General features: G+C 48.0%; 2 protein-coding genes across 2 annotated transcripts; one reads left to right on the forward strand and one right to left on the reverse strand.

Moving 5' to 3' along the window:
• Positions 1-6: 6 nt before the first annotated feature.
• On the reverse strand, positions 7-2,767 carry LOC123161669 (uncharacterized). The gene is made up of 4 exons (XM_044579484.1): positions 1,826-2,767; positions 1,543-1,740; positions 1,195-1,474; positions 7-632 (listed from the first exon to the last, which is right to left on the reverse strand). The coding sequence occupies exons 1-4, from the start codon at positions 2,600-2,602 to the stop codon at positions 595-597; spliced, it is 1,293 nt and encodes a 430-aa protein (XP_044435419.1). The 5' UTR covers positions 2,603-2,767; the 3' UTR covers positions 7-594.
• A 3,860-nt stretch (positions 2,768-6,627) lies between these two features.
• On the forward strand, positions 6,628-7,724 carry LOC123162550 (protein SRC2 homolog). The gene has a single exon (XM_044580332.1). The coding sequence runs from the start codon at positions 6,644-6,646 to the stop codon at positions 7,613-7,615; it is 972 nt and encodes a 323-aa protein (XP_044436267.1). The 5' UTR covers positions 6,628-6,643; the 3' UTR covers positions 7,616-7,724.
• The last annotated feature ends 4,904 nt before the right edge of the window (positions 7,725-12,628 follow it).

Consider the following 12,628-nt stretch of genomic DNA (forward strand, 5'->3'; position numbering starts at 1 on the left):
AGTAATTTTCTGGAAGATAGGAATATTGGGCACTTCTCAACTTAAGATGTTGAGCTAACCAGAGAGCTCATATATTAAACGAAGAGCTATGAAGCTTAAGCGGATATTCTGTGCTGGTCAATCTACTTTTGGAGAAGAAACACAAGACGTCAAATGAAATGAACTGTTCCAAAATATCAAAATGCGATGAAACAGTGAAAATCAATAGAAACCACAGGCCTAACAGAAAAGCTTGGGGCACCTGACTGACATAGGTCAAGCACAGTAACTTTGAAAATTAAACATGGTGTGAGGCTTTGAGCACAATAACTTCGACGCTTTGACAACTGAAGATAGACTGAGCATAACAACTTTGACGCCTGGATAATTGTAACACTCTAGGTATATAGCTGCAGTGCACTGCCCCAACAACACCCAGTTTTATCTTCAAAATAGGAACCAGGCTAGAGTTCAATATTCCGAGCGTATAGCTGCATTGAAGTCTGTCTGAGTTATAACAAAGAAATATCCTGCAACTGTTTCACATATATGGAGTTCGTCAAATCGCTGAATGATTTTCTTGTTGGTGCCCATCATGAATTCACAAATGGAGAATCATGCCGAAAAACAATTTGCTCTGCCGTGTGTTAATCCTGCAAGCGGATCCAAATTGAAATCAACTCCGATCAGTATTGCAACGTGCAAATGTAGAGTCGTTGTATGAGTAAATATTGTTGCCATTCGCAGATCAAATGCAATAAATGCTGATGGAAGAGAGGAATACCAAAGTACTCGCCAACCAAAATGTTAATCATGCATGCAGAATGTATACTCACCAGGATTCAAATGAGGAATATCAAATGCAATAAATATTATATCTGGAGCTGAATAATTAGTGCCCAACCCAAAATCAAATAAAATTCAAATGAAACTGTTAATTACCTAGAAACAATCTTTTTGCATAAAGGGGAACTAAGTTAAGGAAGCCAATAAAATTATTTATCGCCGACTACATCGTTCCGCTTCCATTCTAATTGTATAAAGATATTAGGGTTTGTGCACAAATTAGCACGAAACCTGACAAGAGCTGGTATTGCGGTTTATATGCCAATGAAAACAATCCAAATCATAATAATCATGTCATCGGACAAACTTACAAGGATTAGACAGTTAGTCTTGAGGAGCATGTTAATCACATGAAGAACATATACTCACCAGAGCTAAGATAAACACAACATTCCACGGAAGAATATGCCCTGAAAATGTCGTGTAGTTTTGCGCATATGTCACTACTTGATGAGCCCTCATGTGACAGCTTCACAGTAACTCTTTCAAGAATTGGCGCAGACTTGAATACCAATTTCAAGAAATGAAACTCATGATCATCGCCTTCAAAGCCGTCGATTTCCATTTCTTCAAGAGCAGTCAAGGAGATAGTTTTGGTTGTCCAGTTCGGGGGATCACATCGACAATTAGCCATGCACGATTTTTTCTCCTAAAAGGAAAAACTGAGAATAACTACACAATTGATTATCAGATGTATACATTAAAACAGGGAATTACCTTTGATCTCCGTAGGACGACCCTAAGCATGTGTATATCACTGCCAATCCGGTTCATCCCAAGGAGATGAAACACAAATGGCCCGAAGACGTGCCCAACTGTTTCAAGATGTAGCTTCAAAACAGAGAATGCAGCAATCATATGCTTTTGAATCTCCTGCTTACAGTTGTCTTCATCAACAGGCAAAATGTACGATTTCTGAAAAAAAAACAATTTGTCATATCATATATAAATTTAACTCAATCCAGCAACTTCAGTAAATTGAGAAGGAAAAGAGGCACACATTGTTGGTGTAGGCATGAATGTGCAGCGAAGTGGGCTGTTCCTGTCTCTCCGCCGTCTCTAGCCGCAACTTAGCGAGGCACCAAGGACCAAAACCAGTTTTCCCAAGCACCCTGGCGTACCTGCACTGCCAGGAGACATTCTGCATCATTGGTGCCATGACGGAGATGTTCTTATCAAGCAAAGAAGTCATGGACATCGTCATTTGCTTAAGCAAAGGGGCGACAATGTCGACATTGCGCATCCATTTATTCTCCACGACAAGCTCCTGCAGCAACGCGGAGTGGACCGTCAAGTCTATGCCCTTAGTCCAAAATTTGGTCAGCTTGATCCTGAGCACACGCAGGCGCGGGCATTGGGGGAGCAATGCTTTGAGGTCGACCATGCAGCCCGAGAGGGACATTGTCTCGAGCACGGGGAACTCGACGCTGGCCGGCACCTTAAAGAAGAAGAGCGCGTCCAGCACGATCGAGGTGACACGGTGGAAGCTTGGCAGCTCGACGTCGTCCGTGTTTCGTGTTGATTCATCCCGGAGAGCGAGGACGAACTCCTCGGGCGCGAGACGCGCGGCGGCGCGCAGCAAGGAGGTGACGCGGGAGGCCCGGAGCTGCTCGGGAGGGAGGCGGCAAGCCCACTTGGCGACGTGGATCTCGAGGAGGGAGACCGCGGGAGACACGCGGCCGAGCGCCGCTTCGAGCTTGTGGAACGCGACGCCGCGGAGGACGCGCCCTGATAGGAGGAGGCCGCGCCACCGGCGGGAGAGGACGCTTGTGCGCATGGCGGCGCGGGCGCAGCCGAGGCGGGCGAGGACGAGGCGGAGCAGGTCGTCCGGGAGGGCGCTGATCCGGTCCTGCCCGGAGGAGCGCAGGCGACGCCCTGATCTCAACTACATCGTCGGAGATCGGAAGACCGTAAGAAAAAAGGATCGATGCAGCCGCGTACGAACTTGGTCGGGTCTTATTAGTAATTCTGGGAGCGTTGATCCGTTATATTCCGCCGCACGACGTGCTAGGGGCTAGGGCTCAATTGTTGTTTAGGGTTGGCTTTGTTGAGGTTAATCCATCGGTCGGTCAACTCTCTGCTCTCTCTTTTTTAACTATTGCTCTCTCTTCACTGGCCAGACATGCACCGATCGTGTCAATGATGTTTTCTTTTTTTTGAAAGGGTGCCAATGATGTTTATGCATTATACATCGTTTTCCTATTGGGCCCCGTCAGGCGTCGGCCGGCAGATGAGTACAAAAATTCGCTGCCTGGCTGGCCGTTGGATGGACACGCGGATGACAATCCGATCAGCCCACCCACGTGTGTCACCTCCCTTTTGCAACATGAACAGTGTTGCGAAAAATGGTCCTGTTTGTTGTAAAATGTCTGAGCCGTTATTTAGTTTTCTAAAACATGGATTTTCTTTCAGCAAAGTAGAATTTTTCTGCAACTAATGTCTCATTGCGGAAATTTTGTAGAAATTTTTCGCAGGAAAGATCTCATTGCAGAATTTTTTCGCAAGAGAGGCTTTGCGGCAGAAATTTTAGATTTCTTTTTTACAATAGAAGCTTGTTACAGAGACAAAAATCCCCGGTCATGCTATGATCGCCGTCAGGCTCGTCCTCTCCAGCGCCAATACAGCCCTCTACGGCCTTAGCTGCGTCACCTCTATCCACTCCACCACTTCGCCGTGGCCAGGTTGGACGAGCGACATGCATCAACGGCGATGACAACTTCCCGGCACCTCTTGGGAAAAGTTTATAGGCAGGCGCTTACTAGTAGCGAGGGTTTATACCCCTCGCTACTGCTACTTACTAGTAGTGCGGGTTTTTACCCCTCGCTACTACTAAGTTGATACTAGTAACGCGTGTTTTTAACCCCCGCTACTACTAAGCGGTCTCTACCATGCCCCTCGGGACATCCCTCGTTTTTCTTTCTCTCTCTCCCACTGAATTGACTTACCCTCCCATGTCCTTGCCCGTGCAGGTCGTCGCCATGGATGACCAGGAGCTCACTACCTTGGCTGCGAAGAGGAGCCCCACGCCACCGCCTTACTCAGCCATGGATCCGGGCCCCCTGCAGCAACCGCCGCTGGATCTAGTCTACTGCCGCCCTTCCGCACCTCCGGCGACCCTGCCTGCGCTGGATCGAACCATTGCTGCCATTGATAGCACGCACGAGATCGAGATTTTTTTTTGTTTTTGAAATTAATAGTAGTAGCGCGGGTAGCACCCACGCTACTACTAACAGGCGTAGTAGTAGTCCGGGTGCACCCGCGCTACTACTACAAGTTAGAGATAGCGCCGTAGTAGTAGCGCGGGCACCCGCACTACTACTAGCTATTTAACCCGCGCTACTACTAGGCTTTTTCCTAGTAGTGCGGTGTTGAAGCTATGACAGCTTGCGGCGGCAGCGAGCGGCGCTGCCCACATCACAGGCACCTTTTAGCAACGGGCATGGATCTACCCAGCACCCGGTGGTGAGCGGTGCCCTGACCCGCATCACCGGCGTCTTCCAAACACCAGTCATCCTAATCGAGTAAAAAGGGACGAGGGTGAAACACACGAGGAAGGGTACGAGTCGTCCAAGGAAAAGATCGACGTGAGCGACCAGACTCCGTCGTTGATTTGTAACAATTCCCTTTCTTATTTTCTAAACAAGAGGAATTGGGTTGTTCTTTTTTATATAAATAGAAGTACAACTACTCAAACTGACCCGCAACACTTACATTCAACCGGTTGAAAACCATGCAAACGTCGGCCTCCTTCACCATTCGTCACTTGTCCCAGTAGACCCTACATACCACTTCCCTGATCTCTTATTATCTAAAAGCATCATCGCCTCATCGTCTTCAACCAAATTGATCCACCTTCTCCGCGGCACCTCGCACAACACCAACATTTCTGTGTCCTCCATCGAGTTGTTGCTCCTGAGAGAGACCCTCTCTCCCTGCCTATTCCACCAACCCACCCATTGGATCTCATCATGCCTTTTGCGATGGTGACTTGGCATTGCTTTGTTTTAGACATGTTGTAGAACTCGACCGCCACCACGACTGCTTGCTCCAATGAGTGTCACTGTCCCTACAGGTCGTTGCCGTCGTAGGTGTTCGATTGTAACATGCAAGGTGTTGTGTATAGCGAAGCGTAGCGAACGCAACATCACCCTTGCTGTAGGTCCTCACAATGAGCGAGAAACGACTCGCTTGCAATGTCATTGGTGTCCCGACCAAAGGATCGATTGGCGGTGTCGCAGCTCTCCAGGTTGCAACATCGTCGGTATTGTGACTGCAACACACATCCCTGTTGAACAACAATGAATGCAATTCTGGCGATGTGCAAATCTCCGAACGCAACATGACTCATGTTGGCAATCTTCGAACTAAACATGACTCATCTTGAAAACCTCTTAAGTTGTATCGGATTGGGCATAATATGACCCATATTGCAAACCATGTCAGATGGACCGGATTGAGCATAATATGACCCATATTGCAAACCACGTCAGCTCGATTGACACCTATCTTTCAGTGGATCCAATGGCTTGCAATCAATCGGGTGATGTGTAACATTATCCTTTGTCGGCCACCACATTTGTAGGTAGCAGACACTTTATCGGCTGCCACGTTTGTATATCAGAGGAGGTGAGCGCACTTGGGCCGCCCATCTTGGCCGCTCTTCTTTTGATTCGTTGTTTCGATTCCTTGCAGTTTTCCTAGGTTTCTTTGGCTTTCTTTTTTTGCTTTTGGTATTTCCTTTTTACATTTTACTTTCTACGTGTGTTTTTCTAATTTTTTCGTTTACCCTTTTCAAATTTAAGAACATTTTAAAAATTGTAAATATATTTTAAATTTAAATTCACTAATATTTTTTAGATTTAGGAACTTATATTAATTCATGAAAATTTTAAAATTGTAGAGATATTTCTGAAAGTAAATGGATATTTATAAATTTGCGGACATTTTATCAAATACATGAAGCTTTTCTTTTAGTTCACAATTTTTTTTACAAACAACACATTTTTCATAATTCAAGAAAATCTTTTAATATTGTTAATCATGGACAAATTAAAAAAACATCAATTATGAAATTCCATGAATATATCTTAAAATGTAAAATATTTATTATTTCATGAATATTTGTACAAGATGGAGGAAGGCACGGAGGTTGCCCCATGGGTTCAGTTCAAGTGAATATTTCCAGATATATATAGGGAATGATTAGGATCACCCGACGAATAACAATGTGTGCGTCCGCCGCCAACCTGGCTGTTGGATCTGATTTAATCAGATAGTTAGGAGCAACGTATTACTAGACTAAGTTTTGGAACTTAATTGTTGTTGCAATCTTCCCACTGCAACAATTGGTGTGTTGCGAGATCTGGACCCGGATTCCTTTGAGTGCGCTCGTCACCTGTGCTCCTCCCGAGCTCTTTGTCAAGCCCACACCTCCTCACGCTGCTCCGACCATCGCCACCGACCCTACCCAATTCCGCGTCCCATATATCCTAAATAAATCTTGTGCAATCCCTTCGAGGCTAAGTAAGTAATAATTTTAGAAACAAAGATAAGGATATGCCAGTAGTATGTGTGTTGAGTGTTAATTTGGAGGATCCAAATCGGGCGGCTACTCATTTATTCTGCTCCTTAATTTATGTATGGCACCTCCTAAGTAGATCTTGTGCAATCCCTTGGGTGCTAAGTAATAATAATTCTAGATAGTCCAAATATAGAGATAGGATGCGCCAATATGCCATGAAAATGCATACATATACACAAATACAAAGAAACCAAGACCATTGACCCAACCGCGTTGCATGCATCCGCACCTAGCAAGATGGGTTCGCGGTACGAGGTGGAGGTGACCGTGGGCGCGGCCCGGGACCTGAAGAACGTCAACTGGCGCAACGGCGACCTCAAGCCCTACGCCGTGCTCTGGATCGACGCCGGCGCCCGCTGCTCCACCCGCGTCGACCTCGACAACAACGAGAGCCCCGCCTGGGACGAGAAGGTCGTCGTCCCGCTGCCCCCCGCCAGCCGCCTCCAGGACGCCGTGCTCTACCTCGACGTCGTCCACGCCAACGCCGCCGAGGGCGTCAAGCCGCTCGTCGGCTCCGCCCGGCTCCCGCTCCGCGACGTCGTCGACGACGCCGGCGTCGGGGGCAAGGCGTGCAGGGACCTGAAGCTGAAGCGGCCGTCCGGTAGGCCCCAGGGGAAGCTTGACGTCCGCGTCGCCGTGAAGGAGCCGACGAGGTACTACGAGTCCAACCCTACGGCCTACCCAGCGCCCGCGGGGTACGGCTCCTTCCAGCCCGCCAGCCCCTACGGCGGTGGCTCCTCCCGTGATGCCTATTGTGGTGGGTACGGCGCTGATGCGGGCGCGTACGGCGCCGCGGCAGCAGCTGGAGGCTACGACGCGTACGCCGCAGCGGCGCCTTCGTCTGGGTACCCCGGCTACGGCTCCACCGCGCCGGCTCCCCAGGTCGCCGCACCGTACGGCTCTGCTCCACCGCCCTACGGCGCCGCATCGCCGCCACAGGGAGCAGGCGCGTACGGCTCCTCTGCTCCGGCTTACGGCGCCGCGCAGCCAGCTCCAGCGGCGGGGTACGGCACGACGGGGGTGGCCCTGGACCAGAGCGGCGGGAAGAAGAAGAAGGGGATGGGCATGGCTGGCGGGCTGGCGGTGGGCGCGGCGGCGGGCGTGCTTGGCGGGCTGGCACTGGCGGGCGGGGCGAGCTACGTGGAGCACAAGATCGAGGACCGCGTGACGGAGCGCGTGGAGGAGGACATGTACGGCGGCGACTACTAGGCGCATGGATGGTTCCTGTAGCATGAATCGATCGGATCGGACCGGAGAGTTGACAGACAAGAAGAGATGTTATTTTCTTGTGCTGTCTGTGCGTATCATGAAGATGAAATTAAGATTGTTGATTGCATAAATTTAGCTAATCTTCATCCATGCATGCATGCATGTGGATGAGAATCGGGTTGAATGAATTTGTTCTTGTCTGCATTTGTGTAATTTGCAATGGCGGCTTCCACCACAAGTCTATGGTTTGTTGTTTGTTTCTTCTTTGCGTTCCACTTCCATAGGAGCAAGTTGATGACGACCGAGGAGAGTGACGCGACAAGGTGAGACTTTTTCTTAGGTGACCGTGCCTCCTTACGGAATTATTTTTTCGGAAATGAATGTACGTAGAACTCAAATATATCTAGATATACATCATTTTCTTCGACAAATATTTCTGAACCGAGGGAATATGTCATCAAACCAATGTGAGAATACATGAAGCCACCCAATAACCCTACTAAACACACTGGGACATGGCAACTGTCATGGAAACTTTGAGGAGAAGCCCAAGAAGACTATACACTCGGCGTCGCTGCAGGAGCTTGTCCTGCAAAACCAGGCATCATGGATATAACATGTCCACATTCTTGCCCCATCGCTTTAGCAACTGAGCATATCCTTAATGGCCTCGAACTCGGAGGTCACCATCTCTGGTGGAGAAGGTCTCCTGGTACTGCCGATACACCGGCGGGTATGTTGCCTTTGGTCATTGGCGGCTAGTGCAGCTGAGGCTGCAGACGACAGAGAGACAACAATGACAACCCCCTTCGCTGCACATTCATGCGTGCACCGTGCGTCCCTTCTGCTTAATTTAATGCAAGCTACGACTAAAGTATTTTTTTTGAATGTTATATATCCTGCCAAATTGTTTTTTCAGCGCTCCCGTAATTTACACGGAGAAGCAGTCAAGTTTACGCGGGAGATAGAGAAGCATATGGTTGTTGCCTTCTCCGTTTTGGAGCTACATCTCAAAACAAGTGGGCATATTTATGCAGCATTAGTTTTTCATCTCTTTGGGATGGACCGAATTCGTAATGATATGCAGAGGCTTAAGATCTTCCTACAGATATCAATGGTAATTCTCTGCCCCGATTATATATCTTGCTAATGATTATACTACACAAGTAGAAAACAGGGCTTTCGTCCAGGCCAGTTTAGCCCATTAGTCCCGGTTCAATCCAGAACCGGGACCAATGGAGCTATTTGCCCCGGTTCGTGAGCCCAGGGGGCCGGCCGGGCCACGTGGGCCATTGGTCCCGGTTCGTCCGGACCTTTTGGTCCCGGTTGATGGGACGAACCGGGACCAATGGTCCTGGCTCCTGGCCCACCACTATTGGTCCCGGTTGGTGGCATGAACCGGGACCAAAAGGGTTACCTTTAGTCCCGGTTCATGCCACCAACCGGGACCAATGGTGCTGCCTATATATAGCCCCTCGCGCAAGAGCAGAGCACACTGCTCTGTTTTTTCTGGCCGAGGGGGAGAGGGCTTGGTGGTGCTCTAGCTCACCTCCTATGCACACAAGGTGTTCGATGGAATGCCCGAGCCACACTACTTAAGGTTTCTCCTCTCCAAGCTCGACCGCCAAGCTCCATTTTCCTCAATATTTATCTAGGTTTAGCGGTCCGTCACGCCCCGTCCCCGTCTTCACCGCCGTCGATCACCCGCGCCGATCTCATCGCCGGCACCACTGTGGTGAGCCTCTTGTTCTTATCTTCTTTCTGAAAGGAAAAATATTATTACTTGTTTGTTTAGATAGATACTTGTATTATTTTCTTACTTTTATTATTGCATCTTATATAGTGCGCCGATGGTTTTGGTATCCGCCCCCGTCGGCCCTCGTCCTGTCTATGATTCGGATGTGGTATATATTATCTTTTCATAACTATTGGTTCATTTATTGTTTATGAAAATTATGCCGACCAACGTGACATAGATTTTATTTATCTAGGAGGTCGTTGAACCGGAAATTCCAACCGACCCTATTGTCGAGAGGTTAAATTTAGTTGAAGAAGAAAACAATTTCTTGAAGGAAAAAATAAAAAAACTTAAGGAGGAGAAGATGATATTGGAGTTGCATGTTGCGGATGTCGTCGATGATCACAAAATCAAGATGGATGCAATGCGCTTGAAGATGAGAAAGATTAGAAAATATGCCATTCATACCGAGGCTTGGTATCATTATGCCGTTGGATCAGTTGTTACCTTGGTTGCGATTATGATCGCATTTGTTTTCGCATTGAAATGTTTTACATAGTTTCAATGTATGGTTCAATTAATTTAGATGCTCTGCATAGCTTTATGTTGTTAGATGAGAACTATGTATCTACTTTGGTTTTTATGTGATGATGAACTTCTATTAATTTGGTCACTTAATTATCTATTCATGATGTTCTGTAATGATTTTTGACACACTTAATTATATATAATGCACGCAGATGAACCGGCAATGGATGTACGGTGACAGACACACCTCCGAGTACATTAAGGGCGTGCATGATTTTCTCGAAGTGGCTGAGGCAAACAAGCAGAATGGTTTTATGTGTTGTCCATGCCCTATATGTGGGAATACGAAGTCTTACTCTGACCGGAAAATCCTTCACACCCACCTGCTTTACAAGGGTTTCATGCCACACTATAATGTTTGGACGAGGCACGGAGAAATAGGGGTTATGATGGAAGACGGCGAGGAAGAAGAGTACGATGACAACTATGTGCCCCCTGAATACGGTGATGCTACTGAACATCAAGATGCACCAGACGATGTGCACGATGGTGCTGTAACGGGCGAAGCTGCTGAAGATCAAGAGGAACCAGACGATGTGCCCGATGATGATGATCTCCGCCGGGTCATTGTCGATGCAAGGACACAATGCGAAAGTCAAAAGGAGAAGCTGAAGTTCGATCGCATGTTAGAGGATCACAAAAAGGGGTTGTACCCCAATTGCGAAGATGGCAACACAAAGCTCGGTACCGTACTCGAATTGCTGCAGTGGAAGGCAGAGAATGCTGTGCCTGATAAAGGATTTGAGAAGCTACTAAAAATAATGAAGAAGAAGCTTCCAAAGGATAACGAATTGCCCGACAGTACATACGCAGCAAAGAAGGTCGTATGCCCTCTAGGATTGGAGGTTGAGAAGATACATGCATGCCCTAATGACTACATCCTCTACCGCGGTGCCTACAAGGATCTGAACGCATGCCCAGTATGCGGTGCATTGCGGTATAAGATCAGACGAGATGACCCTGGTGATGTTGACGGCGAGCCTCCCAGGAAGAGGGTTCCTGCGAAGGTGATGTGGTATGCTCCTATAATACCACGGTTGAAACGTCTGTTCAGAAACAGAGAGCATGCCAAGTTGATGCGATGGCACAGTGAGGACCGTAAGAAAGACGGGAAGTTGAGAGCACCCGCTGACGGGTCGCAGTGGAGAAAAATTGAGAGAAAGTACCGGGATGAGTTTGCAAAGGACCCAAGGAACGTATGGTTTGCTTTAAGCGCGGATGGCATTAATCCTTTCGGGGAGCAGAGCAGCAATCACAGCACCTGGCCCGTGACTCTATGTATGTATAACCTTCTTCCTTGGATGTGCATGAAGCGGAAGTTCATTATGATGCCAGTTCTCATCCAAGGCCCTAAGCAACCCGGCAACGACATTGATGTGTACCTAAGGCCATTAGTTGAAGAACTTTTACAGCTGTGGAATGGAAACGGTGTACGTACGTGGGATGAGCACAAACAGGAGGAATTTAACCTAAAGGCGTTGCTGTTCGTGACCATCAATGATTGGCCCGCTCTCAGTAACCTTTCAGGACAGACAAACAAGGGATACCACGCATGCACGCACTGTTTACTTGACACCGATAGTATATACTTGGCAAGCTGCAGGAAGAATGTGTACCTGGGCCATCGTCGATTTCTTCCGACCAACCATCAATGTCGAAAGAAAGGCAAGCATTTCAAAGGCGAGGCAGATCACCGGAAGAAGCCCGCCATGCGTACCGGTGATCACGTACTTGCTATGGTCAATGATTTACACGTAATCTTTGGAAAGGGTCCCGGCGGACTAGCTGTTCCGAATGACGCTGAGAATCACGCACCCATGTGGAAGAAGAAATCTATATTTTGGGACCTACCCTACTGGAAAGACCTAGAGGTCCGCTCTTCGATCGACGTGATGCACGTGACGAAGAACCTTTGCGTGAACCTGCTAGGCTTCTTGGGCGTGTATGGGAAGACAAAAGATACACCTGAGGCACGAGAGGACCTGCAACGCTTGCACGAAAAAGAGGGCATGCCTCCGAAGCAGTATGAAGGTCCTGCCAGCTACGCTCTTACGAAAGAAGAGAAAGAAATATTCTTTCAATGCCTGCTCAGTATGAAGGTCCCGACTGGCTTCTCGTCGAATATAAAGGGAATAATAAATATGCCAGAGAAAAAGTTCCAGAACCTAAAGTCTCATGACTGCCACGTGATTATGACGCAACTGCTTCCGGTTGCATTGAGGGGGCTTCTACCGGAAAACGTCCGACTAGCCATTGTGAAGCTATGTGCATTCCTCAATGCAATATCTCAGAAGGTGATCGATCCAGAAATCGTACCAACGCTAAGGAGTGATGTGGCGCAATGTCTTGTCAGTTTCGAGCTGGTGTTCCCACCATCCTTCTTCAATATCATGACGCACGTTCTAGTTCATCTAGTCGACGAGATTGTCATTCTGGGGCCCGTATTTCTACACAATATGTACCCCTTTGAGAGGTTCATGGGAGTCCTAAAGAAATATGTTCGTAACCGCGCTAGGCCAGAAGGAAGCATCTCCATGGGCCATCAAACAGAGGATGTCATCGGGTTTTGTGTTGACTTCATTCCTGGCCTTAAGAAGATAGGTCTCCCTAAATCGCGGTATGAGGGGAGACTGACTGGAAAAGGCACGCTTGGAAGGGACTCAATAATATGCAGGGACGGATATTCT

The sequence above is a fragment of the Triticum aestivum genome, chromosome 7B (genome assembly GCF_018294505.1).
Source record: "Triticum aestivum cultivar Chinese Spring chromosome 7B, IWGSC CS RefSeq v2.1, whole genome shotgun sequence".
NCBI lineage: Eukaryota > Viridiplantae > Streptophyta > Magnoliopsida > Poales > Poaceae > Triticum > Triticum aestivum.

Coding starts and splice junctions, on each gene's coding strand:
- LOC123161669 (XM_044579484.1), bottom strand. CDS start 2,602: ATGCGCACAAGCGTCCTCTCCCGCCGGTGGCGCGGCCTCCTCCTATCA. Junction 1,475..1,542: donor TCGTCCTACGGAGATCAAAG/GTAATTCCCTGT, acceptor TTTTCCTTTTAG/GAGAAAAAATCGTGCATGGC. Junction 633..1,194: donor TTGTGTTTATCTTAGCTCTG/GTGAGTATATGT, acceptor ATCCGCTTGCAG/GATTAACACACGGCAGAGCA.
- LOC123162550 (XM_044580332.1), top strand. CDS start 6,644: ATGGGTTCGCGGTACGAGGTGGAGGTGACCGTGGGCGCGGCCCGGGAC.